The 18,328-nt window shown below is 35.6% G+C and overlaps 1 protein-coding gene and 1 pseudogene across 2 annotated transcripts; one reads left to right on the forward strand and one right to left on the reverse strand.

Annotated features, from left to right (window-relative positions):
* The first annotated feature begins 891 nt into the window (after window positions 1-891).
* LOC143556849 (zinc finger protein JAGGED-like) lies at window positions 892-8,231 on the forward strand. The gene is made up of 5 exons (XM_077046079.1): window positions 892-899; window positions 1,019-1,120; window positions 6,056-6,177; window positions 6,382-6,466; window positions 7,830-8,231. Exons 1-5 carry the CDS (start codon window positions 892-894, stop codon window positions 8,065-8,067), a joined length of 555 nt encoding a protein of 184 aa, XP_076902194.1. The 3' UTR covers window positions 8,068-8,231.
* A 2,158-nt stretch (window positions 8,232-10,389) lies between these two features.
* On the reverse strand, window positions 10,390-14,051 carry LOC143556844 (caffeoylshikimate esterase-like; annotated as a pseudogene). Its single transcript, XR_013139452.1, has 8 exons — window positions 13,541-14,051; window positions 13,464-13,492; window positions 12,637-12,766; window positions 12,103-12,249; window positions 11,111-11,241; window positions 10,883-11,020; window positions 10,698-10,796; window positions 10,390-10,608 (listed from the first exon to the last, which is right to left on the reverse strand). The product of XR_013139452.1 is annotated as a caffeoylshikimate esterase-like (transcript).
* Between the last annotated feature and the right edge of the window lie 4,277 nt (window positions 14,052-18,328).

Genomic DNA, 18,328 nt, shown 5'->3' on the forward strand with positions numbered 1-18,328 from the left:
CAACTTCACCGGCCGTCACGAGCCGGCGCTAGGGTGGTGACGTTGGCTAAAGTGACCATTGAAAGGGGAATGTTTTGGGAATTAGAATATGACCTTGGATTTAATGTTTTTTTTTCTATATAAACACTATTACACATCAAAACGCAAATACAAAAAAATACCTACTCATTCTCTCAAATACACCCAATTACAAACCAAACAGGCAATGGAATTCTTTTTCTTCGTCTTACTCTTCGAAGGAGGGCGGCCTTATTTTTCAAGTCGGGAGAGTAACAGTTAACAGATTGGCTAAACGGTTTCAAAGATGACAAAGACTTACAATACAATCACCTATTCTTCATGATAGAGTGGACGTTAATGAAACATTAATACGTCAATAACCACGAGGTCCACAGAATCTTTATCATGAGTTGGTCATGATTTAAATGGATGATTTTCTTTAAAGATTATAGGTTTAAATCCAATAAAGCTTTAAATCAAGTAAAATAATTAGTAAAAGAAATTTACGTTTAAAGAAAATCTTCCATTCAAATCAAGTAGACAAACTATACATGATGATCTTTCTCTAAAAAAATCAGTTTTAGACGATAAAAGAAGATTAACCACACATGTAGACAATTAGACATAAATCTCTTACATATAATATCCAATGCCACGTGTAAAATGGTGGTTTCCACAAAATCTACCCATCACTGCCTCCTTTTAAAGTCATGAAACCCAGTGTATCTTTTCCATTTGCATGTGAAAGAGTGTGACAGGAAACCTGATAACTTTTCTTACATATATACTTAATAATTAATTTTTTGAGTTTCACAACCTTTATTCATCCATATTTCAGATTATTATTGTTTCAGCTGTTGTATAAACTTATTTTCTCTCTGTGGTACCAACATGTATAGGCTTCAGCCCACACCCTTAATTAATTAACTATCACTCTTTTTTATCTTTTTTTCATCTTAAGTGGTCACTTATGCTTAGTTACTTAATTTAACTCTTACACATTTATCTTGGTTTTCAGGAGTAACCCACTAGACCTCAACAACTTACCAAATGATCATTTCATTTGGGACCATAGCAAACAGCCACTTGATGATCATTCATATTCTGCTGCATCTGGTACTTACCATCTTTTTCTGATATCTCTATTAATAATATACAGTGACATAGTAAATGAAGTGCAAAATTTAATTGTGGATAAATCTTGAGGTGTCTTTTAATTACAATAGAGGAAGTTGTATATACAATAGTGTTGAGTGTTAGGAAATTCCGCATAGGGCCGTCTTTAGAAACAGTGAAATAAAGCTAGGGTTTTAGGATCCCATTTTCTAAAGCCTATCGTTTTTAAAACAAAATTAATTATCTCTACTACATTTAGAATTGATTGCAAATCAATTTTTGAACCTTTATAAAAAAAACCAACATTAAAAATTACACATATATTTCCATCCTAAAATTTACATCCTATTCTCATAATACAATAATATTAAAACTGCTTTCGTTATAATAATATAATAATAAAATTAAACATTAGTCAACAAGAAAAGAATAATCAATTCTTTTAAAGATGACGGTTATAATTATTTTACTTCTCATGATATATCATCTCCTACACCGACGTAACTTCCGACACGACGCATCTCTACAACCGTCGCCACCCCTTCTCCACAGTCAATACCCTATATAACCCTCAACCACACTACAGCGTCATTTCTTCGAGAATCAATATATGTATAACTCAGTCACGGAATAATTTGACGCCTTAACGCCGAAACTACTTAATTCAAGGGCCATGCAGTCTGCCGGTGGTTTCTTTCTGGTGTGCCGCCGTTTCACATGCGTGGATTTAAAAAGCCGGTTACGACGTACGACGGAAAGCATCGCATTGCTTCATCAATAGATCAAGTTCACAATTATCATTATTATTCGAAACTACTTAGATAAAAGCCGGTTACGGTTACGACGTACGACGGTTTTCATACCTCCGAAGCCTCTTCTTCAACCGTCACCAACACTTCTCCCACCAACTATATAACGTTCCTAAACCACCGGCCAGATTCCTCAAAATTATCATTATTATTCGAAAACAAAGCGGGCGCACATGAACAAACTGCTTTCAGATCGATCATTCGATCTGCAATGTGTGAACAACTGTTGTGAGAGCAGATTTTGATGCCATTTTTTTTACGTTGATTGATTTTGATGATTTATTTGGGCTGATACGCGTCGCTGACGTGGTCGACTGAATATTTTGATTCGGATTCAGATATTTTAAGCAGAAAATCATATGAAAGATAAAATGTTTTTACCAATTTATTTCCCATGATATTCCGGAAATGATAACATGTAACTCTATGTTTTTCTACCAAACTTCATCGCATTATCATGCGTGCATTTTCAATTCTTGTCTAAAACCGTTGCATATGTTTTGGTTATATATTCTATTAATTCCATGCCAAGAGAAGAAGAAAAGACAAAAAAACATCAATATACAAACTTTGTTTAATGCCCCCAATATTACACCAGTTGTCAACTACAATCTTTTAGTTACTTTAATCGCCAAAACTTTGTTGTGAATTCATTGTGGAAGAACTCTAAAACTTTGTTGTGAATAATCAAACTCCAAATTTGTTTTCAAGAAAACTGATGTGGTGTAAAACACACATGTTTTCCTAATAGTTTTTATGTTATTTTGTGCTTAAACGTTAACGATTATTTTGTTATTCTTGCATTAAATTACATGTTTGTGTATGTGATAGGTCCCATGTTGAAGAGAGCGAGAAAACGAGTCAAATGAAAAAAGAATCAGTTAAAACGGAGCTCGGATGAAGCCGGTACGCAAAAAACGAAGATAAACGAGCTGAAAGTCGAAAAACGTCAGAAAATGTCATGTTCGAGCTACGCGACCAGGTCATACCATTCAAGAAGCATGTGGTAGATTTCAACATGTCCCAAGTCTGCCAAGAATGTTCAAGAATCAGCTACCACGTCTATTTTGTCTTCTAGTGGGTCTAGTGGGCTTGTTTTAACCTATTTTATATTAGGAAAGAGGTGATTAAACATATATATAAACCCTAAAACCCTATGAACGATTTTATTCAAGTTTCCAGCCATCCCACACCTGCTCTAGAGGAAAAACCAAGGAGGACAAGCTTACGGTTCCATCTTTTATCCTTCGGTTGTCGGTTTTGACTATTTTAACGTTTGTGAGTTCGTTTTTGGTTTTTAAGCATTCAAACCTTTTGTAATCAAATTTATATGAACATGTTTATCATTTATATCTATTTCATCTATTGTTCATTGATTTTGATTGGCTAAACGTGTTAGTTCTACCTAGGTTAGATGTTTATTGTTAGGTTTTAATGAGTAATATGGATTGTTGATTATCATGACTTGAATTGTTGATGAAAAGTTTGGTTTAACATTGAATTAGGTTGTGTTTAGTGGCTGTGAATTTATTAGTTATACTCATGTACCTCTTGCTTTGATTAATTGAATAAGTTTTGATTGATTGTTGCTTGTTAGAACTCTTTACTTTGTGTTTAGGGTTTGTTTGCGGGGTGATCAACCGCAGGTTTAAGTGAGTGTATTAATTGAATATAATCGGCGGTTGAACACCTTATTAGAGACCGAGAGGTGATAAGAAGTAAACTCGTCTCATAGCTTTTGCTTGTTAGAATTAGGATCGCGCGAGAGCGGGTTCGGTTCTTGTCGGGTTTGGGTTTTTGAGCGATTAGTTGGTTTAGTTTAAGTTAAACTAAATTGTTCCTCTATCCTTGGTTGCGTAGTATTCGTCTCCATTAGGGTAGTGTGTCGGTGAGACCGAGAGGAGAGTCGACATTAGAGCACTTTAACAATTCGTTTTCCAGTTTGTTCTTAAAATCAACTAACTGTAAGTTAGAGTTTGTTAGTGAGACTGAGAGGTGATCTAGCTTTCTTGAGTGAACCTTAGTTGAGTCATCCTTAGGAATCGGTGTCGTGAGAGTCTTCAATCCATTATCTTATTATACCTTCATTATGATTTTACCTAAGTAGACGTTTTCTCCGATTGCAGTTAAGTTTCTAAGTTTCAAGTGTTTAGTTAAGTTAAGTAGTTAAGTAATTTAGGTTAAGTAGTTAATTATTAAAAATCATTTAAATATTATTAGATGAGTCTTGGTTAGGGTTAAGTATCATTAACGTTTTCAAGTGTCCTTGTGTTCGATACTCGAACTTCCATAGTGCTATACTATTAGTGATCGGTACACTTGCCGGTTTTGTATGGTTTTTTTAGGAGTCTTGTTTAATAAATTTAAAGCTTAGTTGTGAGAGCATCATTATACCCACATCAAAAACATAACACCTTATTACGTGTGTTTGTAATTATGTTTCTGAAAAATTTGCTAGCGTCCATTAATATAATCATGTTATAAACCAGATATACAATACCCCACATAACTGTATTTGACGATTAGTTTATGTTTTGCATGTATATATATACGTTTATGTATAATGTGAATGCTTGATCGTCAATAATATTCTACACAAATTCTCTCTGAATTCTCTGGTTCATTTTACGTTATCAGCGCGGAAATTGCTCTCTACATGAACTCATCTGTCTATTCATCACATCCGGGTACACATAATCATCTTCATAATTTGTTGCACATGTTTCTACATTAATATTGTTTACAACCATATAACTATATGCCCAACAAGATGAATTTGTATGCTATGTGCAACAATCGGTTATTAAAAACAAACTCATCATTTAAAATTATGATTACATGCATATATATGAATCCCATATGATATAATATAACATGGGGCATGATTGTATGAAAGCATAACCGAATCATCTGTTAAAACAAAAGATGATAGCTAAATATTTTGAGACATCTAGAAATTAGAATTACATGCTTTTTAAAACAGAATCATTCATTGTTACGGCTTAATTTTATATGTAACAGAAAAGAAACTCAATGTTTCATTTTAAATCAAGGATTGGGTGTGATTTTTTCGTCGGTTTAATATGTAAATAGTTTGTAATTTTTATTTATTTATTGTGTCACACAATATATTATCACAAAATACTAATAGATAACTATTGCATGTAAACATATGTTATTACCTACAACATACTACTCTATTGAGTTATATTACCTTAGTCAAATCAAATGAATATGATTTTTGTAACCACACACAAATTGCACCGATACAACACTTGGGTAATATTGTTATTTTAAAACTTTTAATATGCATTGTTTTAAAAATGTGTTCAACGTTTTGCTAAAATATTGATCAAGCGACACAACCACCCGACACATTTTTGCAAACCGAGGAAAAAGAAGACGATCCTACACTTTTAACTTTAGTTTTGTCATTCAAATGTTGGGCTTATTATTATAAGATTTGAACAGCTTCAAATGTGCCAAAACAATAAATGCAATTGTCATGTATGCCAAATTGGATCTAAACCCAAGTAGCACAAAATAAAAACGATATTTGTAATACAAAACTACCATCGCCGGCCCGCCGTAACGCGCGGGTAACAATGCTAGTAATTATACATTTGTAATTTGAGATTTGGATTAATGTGTGTGATTTGAGTGCCGTTTAAACTGAAATAGGTCCGGGAAGGTATGAATTGCATTACTTATGTATTTGCGAAAGATAATGACAATATCTAGATTTATTTAGTGAAAGCAAGAGAAATTTTTTTTACAATAACGCCTCATTTTTAAATGTTATTTTAGGCCACCAAAATAGTTGAGTTACCCTGTGTATGAGTGTGATTTCCTTTTAGTATAATATCATTGGAGACCTAGGGTCAATATTGGCAACCCTATAGATTAAGGGTGGGGGCAACTACCCTTGTTAAAAAAAACGCAAATCCCGATCACCTCGCATAAAATTTTGATTAATCTCTCGATCACCCCAGTGAAAAAAAAATATTGGGTCCGCAACTAGCTCGGGCACGTTGTGTTTAAAAGACACAACAATGCCGTTTAGTCCCATCGATTAATGTCACGTTTAACTTAAAAGAAATATAAATTTGTATCGGTATGAATTTTAGGGATTACAAGGAAAAGAGAAACAAGTCAAAAGAAGAAAGAGGGAAGGTTTACGAGTGTCGGTTTTGCTCCCTCAAGTTCCGCAAATCTCAAGCTCTTGGTGGACACATGAACCGTCATCACCAAGGTCTCGATCTCTCTCTCTCTCTCTCTCTCTCACACAAATTAAGTTGTTTTAAGACATGAAATTAATATGTTGTTTGCCATGAAGTGTTTATATAATGTCTTTCATGTATTGATGTCAAAGTCTTTATTTCTTTTAAGCATTTAGCTTTTGTTTTATAATGTTTGTTTGATTGAATTCTAAATAATATTGTGATCTTGGTCTCAGAAAGGGAGTCAGAAACACTAAACCAAGCTCGTCACCTGGTTTTCAGTGCTGATAATATGTCAACTCCACCTCTTCACCATCTAAGGTGTGTTCACTTCACTCCCTCTTGTATATTATGACTTGTGTTTTATTTTTGTGCATTCAACTCATTGCTTGAATATGTATATATATTGTTACTCCGATTAAAACATTAGCCGAAGCGAAAACATTGACATGACTCTCACACGCATAGCCAAACGATGTCACAAAACCCTAGCAAAATTTTCTTGACATGACTCCCTCAAGCATAGCCGAAGCGATAAAATTGATAATAGAATCATAGTTTCGAATAAGAAATTTGATTGAATTTTGAATGCTCAAACAATTACATTGGGGATTTCTGAATTTGAGAGCTTTGTCAAATATTCAAAATTACATAACAATAATAGAAAACTGAATTTAAGACGTTAAATAAGAGCTTAAATTACGAAATCAGCAACAAACGAGTAAAGCTAAATTTGGAAATATTTCAATGTTGTGAGAATTAGAATTTGGTGGAATTGTGGGCCTAAATGGTCAAATTCACTCGTAGCCCAAGTTATGAAGTTTCAAGTCTGAGCCTTTATGACATGTCTTTCCCTATCAAGCTGGTTGGATCTCCTCCTAACTCATCATATAGTCCATAGTTATTGTTCATGTGATTTATAACTTGAACAGTTTTATTCCAACCAACCCCCATCCTGCATTTCACTTGAATAATTTCGTTTATGTGGCCAACTTTAGAAAATAATGAAAACCTTATTAATCCGCTATTTATCGGAGTACAACGTTACAAATAATATCTAATCAAAACGCGATTAAGATAAGTATAACACATAATAAAAAAATGTATCTTATTATGAAAGATAGACACAATATGGCCGAACTAATGTGAATGCTCTAAGATATCCTAAAAGAACATATATATGTATAATTGTTGGAAAAAAAAAAATTAGTGAAACCATTATTCAACTTAGTAATCTAAGTTGAAATTAAGCTCCTTGAATTCTTTCTGTACTTAGGGGCTGTTTGGTTTATTAAGATTTAAATGAACCAGATCTGAATAAACATCTGTCTCATTTAGCAACATGTCTGAGTGTGAATGATTCAGACTCAATTTTAATTATTCAGATGTTTTTCTGTCTTGAATTAAACAGTTTAAAGTCTTAATTAATCAGATGTTTTCATTTGAATGGTTTCATTCAGATATAAACAAACAGCCCTTTACATAACTGACAACATAAAGTCATAAAGATATATACTTTCCAATCAAATGAAAAATAGTTGTGAACTTATAATAGACTCTTTTATTATAATCATCTTTTTTGTTATTATATTTCTTCATATTGTTTATTTTTTGATGTCTTCTTTTCTTGATTTAAACTAATTAAGTACTACTAATTTTTCTTGTGTATAATGTCCGAATATAGTGGGCAACCAGCCGTGCATGGAGGCTATCATTATGCAACAGGCTTTAACATGGGTGGTAGTACTGTTTATCCTACAAGACTATTTTCCAGCTGCTCCACCACTATCTTACCTCCTCCACCGCAACCGCAACCGCATCAACATATATACACTTCCATGCCATCTCACCTCGGTGACGCCTATTTGTCACAATATTCTAACTCGCATTTGATAAACGACTACTTTGTGGACTATGTTTAGCAATCCAGAATTCAGGTTATCAAGATGGTTTTTCTTTAAATTGCATTGTCTTTTAGGTTCTTGTTTTATTAAGCAATCCTAATGTAGTGGATCCAACATATTAGATTTTGTTCATGCAAAAAAAAAAATTAATAGCGTTTGAATTACTGTCAATATCTGAGTGAGCATTTATGAGATTGAATAATAATCGTCCATACTGATTTTGATGACTTTTGATGCTCAAGACATGACTCATTCAAAAACACTATCAAAGAGAAAAAACAATCACAATAAAAAAAATCACATTAAATCATGTTTCAAATTTAAAACAATAAAATCTTAAGTCTTAAATATCATCCCATGCATTGGAACACAAAGTTTTGATTAGGGTAAGCTAATTTCTCATAACCAATAACATTTTTTGCATCATTATGAGTAAACTACTAACTAGATAGATGCAAGTGGGACAACAAGCTAGATTTCAAGTGGACATTTTAAATTCTCACTTTTGCATTGGAATTGGGGTTCATCATTTTTTTCTAGATTCATTCACTTCAGTTAATAAAATGATGAAATTGTACAAAATAGACACTTTAATCTTCAGACTATTTGTTATCGTTGAAGTCTCATTCTAATACAGTAATATTGTGTCGTGCAATATAGATTAAATGTTGACTGTAAATTCGTTGAAGCCCTTGAAACCACCTGAGTCTATTGTAGTTCAGACGAATGAGGATTTCAACTACATTTTTTTTTCTTTTTCTTACCAAAATTTAAAACAATAATATCATCATCATCATCATCGTACTCAGTATATCCCACCAATAGCAATGCTATGGTAGGGTCTGAGGAGGGTAAGATATAGACAGCCTTACCTCTATCCCATAGGGATAGAGAGGCTGCTTCCGGTGAGACCCCCGGCTCGATAGTAGTTTTGAATCAAGCCTTGGACATAAGACACAAAACACTCAATCATCGGGACACTGGCTGATTGGTGTATGTGCCCTTGTCTTTCGGCTATCAACGCCACCACATGATGCCTGATTAACCTTCCGCCACTTTTAACGTTATTTTCACGTGATTAGTAAAATAACGTCAAAATTAGTGCAATTTTACTTTTGCCCACCCAAGGGTTCACACATATATACATTATATGTGCGCACCGCAAGCAGGGCGTAATTTAAAACAATAATATATAAAAGATTATCAGGCCCAAGTGTTTAAACAACCTTTACAAAAATATCACTTGCTGGTCCATTTCTTGATTTGTTTAAACAACACATACATACACTAGGCCCAAGTGTCTATGTCACCCACTTTCTTTTACCAATTTAGCATATTATATGGTACACCTCCATCTCAAACATTTCCACCTCTAACCTCCCTTCGGTAACGCTAGTGGGGTCGGGAGGCCCATCGCACCCCTGATCGCGTGGACGTGTTGTGTTGTGCGCGAACGCATTGGCCACGCCACACCCTCTCACGCCTCTGCTCGTGGACGACAACATAAGGTCTTTGCATGGATGCATATTCACTAATTTTGCAACTACATAATCACATCTATTTTATTCTTTTTATTCTTATTTACTCTACTATTGCATTCAATTTTAGATTTTTCAATTGGTTCGGGTGAAGTCGGGTCACATAATAAAAAGATAGAACCAAATCTATTGTTAAATGCATAATGAAAATACTTAAATCATTATTACAAATTGCATGATAAAGATACAATATCTATATAATTGCTTTCTACTTGTTTTTGCTTTTTGAAACAATCTATTACATTATTACATACATTTTCTAGACAAACACTACACACTAATTGTTTTTACGTGTATCACTATTGCTCAAATATTCATCCTTAATCTGATTACACAAATCAGACTTCATATACATTAATTATTGTAGAAAACATCTCAATACTTATTTGCGAATGGTAAAACTAAAAACGACTTTAACAAATGATACAACTTAAATGCACGACATGTTTTGGTTTTGAGATTGTTTGACGATAGAGTTTGTGGACTATAATTATACATACGCATTGAAGGAGTCACATGAGGAGACGCGTATGGATCCGCGTCATGATGACAAAGACAACAAAAAGGTTGCATCATCAATAACACATTTAAAAAACACACACATGTTCAGCAACGTCGAAAAACACGAACGAAATCAATAGAAACAATAATGTTACATAAAACATTAAACATTAAACGCCAACATACAGTTACATAAAAATGTGGTAACAAAAAGAATAAAGAATCCGATCTAGTGTATCAAATGCATCGCTTTCGTGAAACTTGAACAGAATTTCTTTAATCTCACAACCGCTACAAACATCTATCTAACCGAGCAGCGAGCATCAAGCCACGCAATAATATCATTAAGTACTTCCAATATCCTTTCATCTGACTCCCCTTCAAGAATACAGTGATAACTTCCATCATAAAGCTTCAAAGTTTTGTCCTTGCTGGCGGCCTTTTCATAAAGAAACTTGCTGATGTTCGGATCGGTTACCTTGTCTGCAGCTCCATGAACAATCAACAACGGCGACGAAACCTACAATTTTTTTAAAGAAAATATATAAAAACCAAATCTTTTAAAAATGCCGTTACAAGAAATTAAAAAAAAAAGATATTTGCGTCTACCCTGTCCACTTCAAATTCGAGTTCGGTTGTCGCTTTTAGAAGTTCGACAGCAGTCTTTAATCTTGTCTGATCCGAGTAACTTATGACATTATAATCAGCCTGAATATGAAATAACCAAGGGCATTTTAGACATTTGACTAAAATTTAAACTTTAGAAAAGTTCATATGCATGAGAAAAGACTTGCCAATTTTCGTTTCTGTGGGTCCCTAAACGCCAGCTCAGCGAGATCTTTAGCGGGTACAAGCTTTGCTTTAGGCATAAGTCTAGACAAAAAGATTAAAACTTTCTGCAGGGGTTCCGGGGGCTTCATTTCCTCTGAAATCTTGAACCATAATGAGGGTCAAAACATAACAAATTAACAACCTTTTGGTCAAACTAAGTTTCTAAACTAATATTAGAAATTGAGCTTTACTTTACACATTGGAGCCACAAGAATTAAGCCGTCCCATTCACGTTGTTCTTTAAGATGAACTTTAAGCGCCGCAGCGCCTCCCATTGACTGAGCCAAAAGAAACCGAGGCATCCCTCTCACTTCAGGTCTTCCTGTAAAAAAAAAAGTCAACCGTAAATTACATTTTCGTCCTTCAGGTATTTACAGATCGTGTTGTTTAACTGCAGTAAGTACAAAAGACGTCGATCAAGTTCATATATTGTCACACTTTTCGTCATCTTCACTGACTGGGGTTAACTTTTTCTGTTGGTACTTAAAAAATGACCAATTTACCCTTGTATAGAAAAATATAAAGTAAAATTATCACCCAATTAATTAATATCCAGAGTCAAACCTACTGCTTTTCATATTCAGAATAGAAAGAAACTGTTAAATTTTAATGTTGTAAATGGATTTAATGTAAGTAGATTTGTATCAGTTTTGAAGCTGAAAATGATCCGCTTGACTTTCAAAATTCAAAACCGGAGATTAAAAAAGTCAAACTAAACAGGATTAAAAAATAGGGAAAATTACCAAATTGTCCCAATTGACCAAGAACATTAGAAAGTTGACCACAATATATTTACCAAAGTAGCCTTTGATCCAAAGATCTTGCGCCGACGTGGCGTAAGAACGCTTTTTATGTTTTTTTTTTAAATGGAAGCAGGATTTCCATAATTTGGCGCTAACTTGGCGCTGAATCCGACAAAGCTTGTCAATGTGTTATTGGCTGAACATTTTGGTAAACAAAAGGTCAATGGCCATATTGTTAACTTGATTGGTCAAAATGGCGTTTTTGGCGATTTTCCCTAAAAGAAATCCAGAGCCAAACCTACTACTAGCCAAATTCAAAGTCAAATGAAACTTTTACATTCTATGCGGTTATATTTTATATCAATTCTGTAGTTGATAATGATTGGCTTGACCGTCACGGCGTCACAAGTCATATCTTGGAGATTTAGAACAAATCCTACCTTTGATTTTTGTGAACTGTTCAATCACATTGTCAACTATGTCCGTGTAGTTGGTAACATAGCCATGAAGGCCATCAGATAGACCAAAACCAGGATGATCAACGGCATAAACACCATAACCCGCAGCAGCAATTCTCTTTGCAATGCCTAAAAGTTATTATTTTCTTTATACATACAAGAATATTATAGTATACAAATAGTGTAAGGATCAAATACAAATGCATTTAATCGTGCGAAGTGAATGAGCAAAAACACGCGGTGGCAGGGTAATAATAATTACGCTAATTATTATTACTCTACAACAAAATGTAAGCAGAGTAATAAGTATTACGCTACTTTTAAAATGTAGCGTAATTATTATTACTCTACTTGTAATTTGTTGTAGCATAATTTCACTATTCTGAGTAATTACGAAAATGCCACCACGTGGACTTTTTTCTTTTCACACCGTGAAGCTAGCACGTTTGAACTCATATGTACATGATCGCAACCCTATATATATATACCACATAGATGGTGAAATATAGACCAAACCTTCAAAGAAAAAGGTGCAAGTGTCACCATAACCGTGAACAAAACACACAGCGGCTTTGATTCGGACTCCGGGCTTTGGCAACCAACTTTTGCAGAAAATTTCTTGACCCTTTGAGTTCATTTCAAACCACTAAAGGTTCAAAGAAAGTATAAGTTATCACTGTTTCTTTAATTATAGTACATCTTAGTCTAAAAAGTCAAATCATTTCCTACTGATCTTGAAGTTACAAAGAAAATGCACACTGTAGTATTGCATATGAACACACGGATTAAATAAAACAGGAATACTTTTAATCAGCAAAAACTTATTATAAATTGATAATAAGAAGTCTATAAGCTCAGATTTAACTTGACCAGAAGAACATGATAATAATGCCAAAAGGGCTATTCTTTAAACAAAAAAATAAAATAAAATAAAAACAAAATAAAATGGAACCCACAAACTGAATAGGTTAAATTGGACCTAAAACATAGATTTGATTATCATACATCTAGTACATCACAAGTCACCCTAAATAACAAATATGACATGTTTATATATATATATATATATATATATATATATATATATATATATATATATATATATATAACTCATATCAAATTAATAAAGCTTGAAGCTTTCTAAATAAAAACAATTCTTTATCATGTTCAATGTTTACCCTTGACTCATTTGACCTATAAAAGTCAAAATTAGACTCTAATCTTGTGATATTTAACACTATCATGCATCTAGTACATCACATCATGTTTAACACTTACCATTGACTCATTTGACTAATAAAAAGTCAAAATTGGACTTTAATTTTAGGATTTTCAACACTTACCTCTTCAGTCCTGATTCCAGAAGGAGCCACTACTCATAAATAAATAAAAAATATAAACTTTAAATTAGTAAACCAACAAATAATAATAATAATAAGTTAAAAGTCAACCTTAAAGAGGACATGATCAAGCTGTTCTTGAACTTGTGTAAAAGCCAATCTGACTCTCCGGCGAGCCGGCGCGTGATCAAGATTCTGAGAAGCAATTGCATTCATCTGATCACTCACTCCTTCAATGGGTTTCTTCTTGGCCATGATCTTTAACTCTGGGTGTCTTGTGGGTAGTAATTGGATGAATAAAAATGGGTTTTTTGAGGTGGGTTTTTGCCGGTGGTGGAGTGGTGGTGGTGGTGCCGGTGGCCGGAAAGTGGAGATCATGATGGTGGGTTAAAGAAACAGGAATGATAAAGCATTGTTAATGGTGAAATCAGTTGAGCAATTCTTGACTATTTATATATTATTTAGTTGTTTTTAAAAAAGTTGAAAATGTATTTTATTACATGTTTTCAACATTATGGGTGACTAATTGACCATTGACCGGATTGACCGGACTTTAGGAAGTCAAACTAGCGTGATGACAAGAAAACCCGAACCTGATAAGACTAAGCGTCATGGTCACTGGTTTCTCGTGTCGAAGCGTATGTGGCATTCTGGTCTCGTAGAGAGGCGCCTGGGCAGCTAGCGTGATCATTTGTGGGGATGTTTATATTTAACGCTCGTCTCACTGTTAACTTTAATAATTTAAAAACATGATATTAATATTGGGTTAAGTTGAAAAGGATTGAAGAGTGTTAATAGGTGAGTTCTTTGTTAAGAATGAAAGTTAGAATGATATGCACGGTAGAGATATGGAGGACGGTGGAATATTTGGTGAAAAGGTTGCGGTTTTTGGTTCGATGACAATGAAGTCGTATGGGTGGTAAACGTATGAGACAATTTGACCTAATTTTATATCGAGTCATGAGATTCATAAATAAAAAAAATCAATTTTATGTTTTAGTTTAGTTATGTTAAAATTACTAAAAACATAAAATTATTAAATTAGTTAAAAAATAATGGAACATGTTATAAAATATTTCCTTGATAGGGGGAAACAAAATGAAGTGGAATCAAGTGTGATGTGACGTTAAGATGATACATAATAAACGGAAACGGCCATGGGAGAATAACACACAGTCTAAGATTCGATTAATGATTTATCAATACACATTTCAGACATGTTTGTGTAGATCAACACCAAAAATCATATTGAATGATATTTATTACCTTTTTACAACGTCAGATATGATCAATGATCGGATGAACCTAGTGAGAAATCTAGAAACATTAAGGATATGTAATTTTTAATAAATTAATGGGTATAATCAATACATAGTATGTATTAATTAGATATGAAACTCAGTTTTACAATATGATATAAGACTACTGCCCCCTCCTATTATGATCTCTATGAACAATCACTAAAATCATATAAAAAGTATATAATGGCTTGCATTAAAATGTAAAATAATAGTACAAAGGTTTTTTTTTTCTAATAATTATATAAAGCTGTCCGGATTTAGTAAAGTATAGAGTCGGGCGGTTTTTATTGGTTTGTGGTAGGGATGTGCATGGTTCGTTTCGGTTCGGTTATTAGCATTAACCCAACCTAACCGATCGGTTATCGGTTCGGTTTGGTTAATTTCTGTTCGGTTATTAGCATTAACCCAACCTAACCGATCGGTTATCGGTTCGGTTCGGTTAATTTTGGTTAATAACCAGTATCAAACTTGGGCTATAATTTTGCTTAAAAATACATGAAATGAATGGTTAAATACATGACATGAATGCATAACTACATGAAATGAAGGTTTAAATATATGAAATTGATAAATTAATACATGAAATGGAGAATATATACATAAAAATGATAGTATTAAACTATTAATGCATATAATACATGAAATAGAAGGAAAAAAGGCTTGAAAATATTAAAATATGAAGAGTTCGGTTCTGTTATGAAGAGGTAGGTTCCCGCAAAGCCCAGTTGGACCCACAAGACTCACCTTGAAGAGGTACGTCTACGCAAAGACCAACTGGATCCGCAGAACCCACCATGCTCATAGATGAAGACCTTACACGCAGTAAGCCAGCTGTTCCCGCAGGAAAGCCTCCCTTGGTACAGTACCCTGCCTGTCCCCGCAGCTGTGGGTACAAGCCAAGAAGGAAGGCTACCCGCACTAACAGTAAGGCTACACGCATAAGGCACTAACTCTTATACTTCAGTAATGTCACCTGAAGAAGGAATGAGCAGGGCGGGAATATTCCCGCCCAAAAGAGCCAGTCCGTACGCTTCTAGAAGATCTTTTGTACTATACCTACCAATGTATGGACAAATAGACAAGATCTGACAAAAGCAACCCATGAACCAATCACAGGGTGACAGCTCACTGACAATAGTACGAGGAGGAGCACGCTCCAGTACAAAATGTCACTATCAGCCGCTGCCTACCCACCAACTCCCATCATGGCACGAACGTAGCCCATAGTTGGTGGAAAAGGAATATTATATACAGCTTGTCGTACCTGCTTGGAATCCTACCTTCGGCTATAAATACTCCAACACCCTGGAACGGTATCATCATCTTCTATCTAGCTATTTCTCTCTATATACACTTATATTTAGAAGCTACAAAAGTGGCTGAAAAGAGCTTCAAATCACCCACACCTTTACCTCAGTGGCACACCCGCAGGGTAATGGTGAGGTGGAAAGAACAAACAAGAGCATCGTCGACGGCATAGAGAAAAGACTCTTGGAGCATAGATCCGGCTGGGTGGACGAAGTTCCACATGTCCTTTGGGCAAATAGAACGCTGAAAAAAGCAAGCACGGGCGAAACCCCATTCAGCCTCACCTATGGCACTGAAGCCATGGTTCCAATCGATATTGGTCTACCCTCACCAAGAGTCATAACTCAACCAGAAGACAATGATGCGGAAAGACGGTTAGACCTTATGCTGACCGAAGAGCGCAGAGACTTAGCCGCAGCGCGTGAAGAGAACTACAAGCGACAAATGCAAAAGTACTATAACACGCGGGTGAAACTCTGCAACTTCAATGTCGGAGACTACATACTGCGTAACAACGAGGCTTCGAACCAAGAGCACCCAGGAAAGCTGGCCCCGGTCTGGGAAGGGCCATACATTATTAAAGATGTTCTGGGAAAGGGCGCATACCGGCTCGAAAGGCTCGATGGCACCCCCATCCCAAGAACATGGAATGGAGCTCAATTACGCAGATGCTACATGTAGATCAATTCCAAACTTGTAACGAGCAGGCCTAGAGCCACTTCTAATGGAAATGATTCTCCTTCACACATTGATGCTGATAGCCTTACCTTTATACTTATGATCTGACCGCACTGATATGCCGGTATTCACCGCATAAATAAGTGAGGGAGGAAGTAAGTCGTTGCGTGTGGAAAGCGGCACAACCCGCATAAACACAAATAAACAGTAAAAATCTCTAAGGAAAAGATGAGGAAAACCTCCACGCAGGTCAGATATAGATGAAGTTTGGTCATCCTACTAAGTGAAAGTGACGGTCCTACCCGCATAATCATGATAGAGGAAACAGAACATTAACCTATTATCTGACACGCGTCGAAAAGTTAACTTATTCAAAACACTTAGAAAATTGCTAAGTTAAACTAAAATATGCATGAGCAAATCATATAATGTTTATAAGGCAAGGCATTAACAAAACATTTATATTCACGATGAAAGCTGTTCAAACATTACAAAATGGCTAGGTATCTACCCGCCTACAAAAAGTGCAAATCTATCCTAACGGCGTGGAGGAATCTCAAGATTCAGGCTTCGGGACCACTCCCTCCAAACCCACTTGAACCCGCACCATCAGTTGGCTGCGGCTGTTCAAGGAAAGCTTTGAGAACAGCTAGCCCGTCATCAGCAGCAACAACTCCATTCACCTTCTCCACAACCGGATGAGAGAAAGCAGCATACTGGTTCACAGCTTGGTCATAGGCAGCCTCAGTATCAACATCGTGTAGAGGAAATCTGGAAGGCGAGATGCCTTTCTCTGCAAATCCTAGGCCAAGTAAGAAACCAGCTTTCTCTCCATCCTCATGAGAAGCGTTGAGGGCTGTGCTCATGGCATCATCATAGGATGTGTTCACGAAAATCCGATGCACAACCTACAAAAAAAAAAACTTTTCTAAGTATAAAAAGCAAAAAAAGCAAAACGCTAAGAATATTTGAGCTATGCGTACCTGCGGCAACGCTTCTCATAGAAGCCAATCCTTATTGGACAGAGCCTCTTGAAGGGTAGCTTGAGCTTGATCGCGTGCGCATTCGGCCTCATTCTTGTTTAGGTTGGCAAGCAACACTTCCTTGGCAGCAGCCTCCTCAACACCTTTAAGCTTGCGCTCAGTGCGATCAAGCACACCCTTCTGATCCAAGAGCTCTTGTAGCTTCTTGGCATCCTCCAAAGCCAAAGCCTTATGAGCCTGCTGAAGCTTCTCCAGTTTAGCTTTTAGTTCTTCATTCTCAGCGCGTAGAGGCTCAGCAACAGCTTCAGCTTTTGTGGCCCTTTCAGTCGCATTACGCGCAGTTTCCTTAGCCAACCTAAGTTGCTCATTAACAACTTGGGAAGCCTTGGAACGGGCCTCGTGCCTAGCTTGCATTTCGGCCTTAAGATCCTTGAAGGCCTTTTCTCTCTCAGCAGCGGTGCAGCAAGCTGCTTTTTCTCTTCCCTCAGCGATCGCACCTGAGCCCCCTCCAAGCTACGCGCAGTCCTTAACTTATCGTTTTCACGACAAAGTAATTCGACACACGGTTGCATCCGGGCGAGTAGAATTCGGAGCTCGG

This window comes from Bidens hawaiensis, unplaced genomic scaffold (assembly GCF_021521415.1).
Source record: "Bidens hawaiensis isolate Kalapana, Puna unplaced genomic scaffold, B.hawaiensis_p1.1 tig00018746_1, whole genome shotgun sequence".
Classification (NCBI taxonomy): Eukaryota; Viridiplantae; Streptophyta; class Magnoliopsida; order Asterales; family Asteraceae; genus Bidens; species Bidens hawaiensis.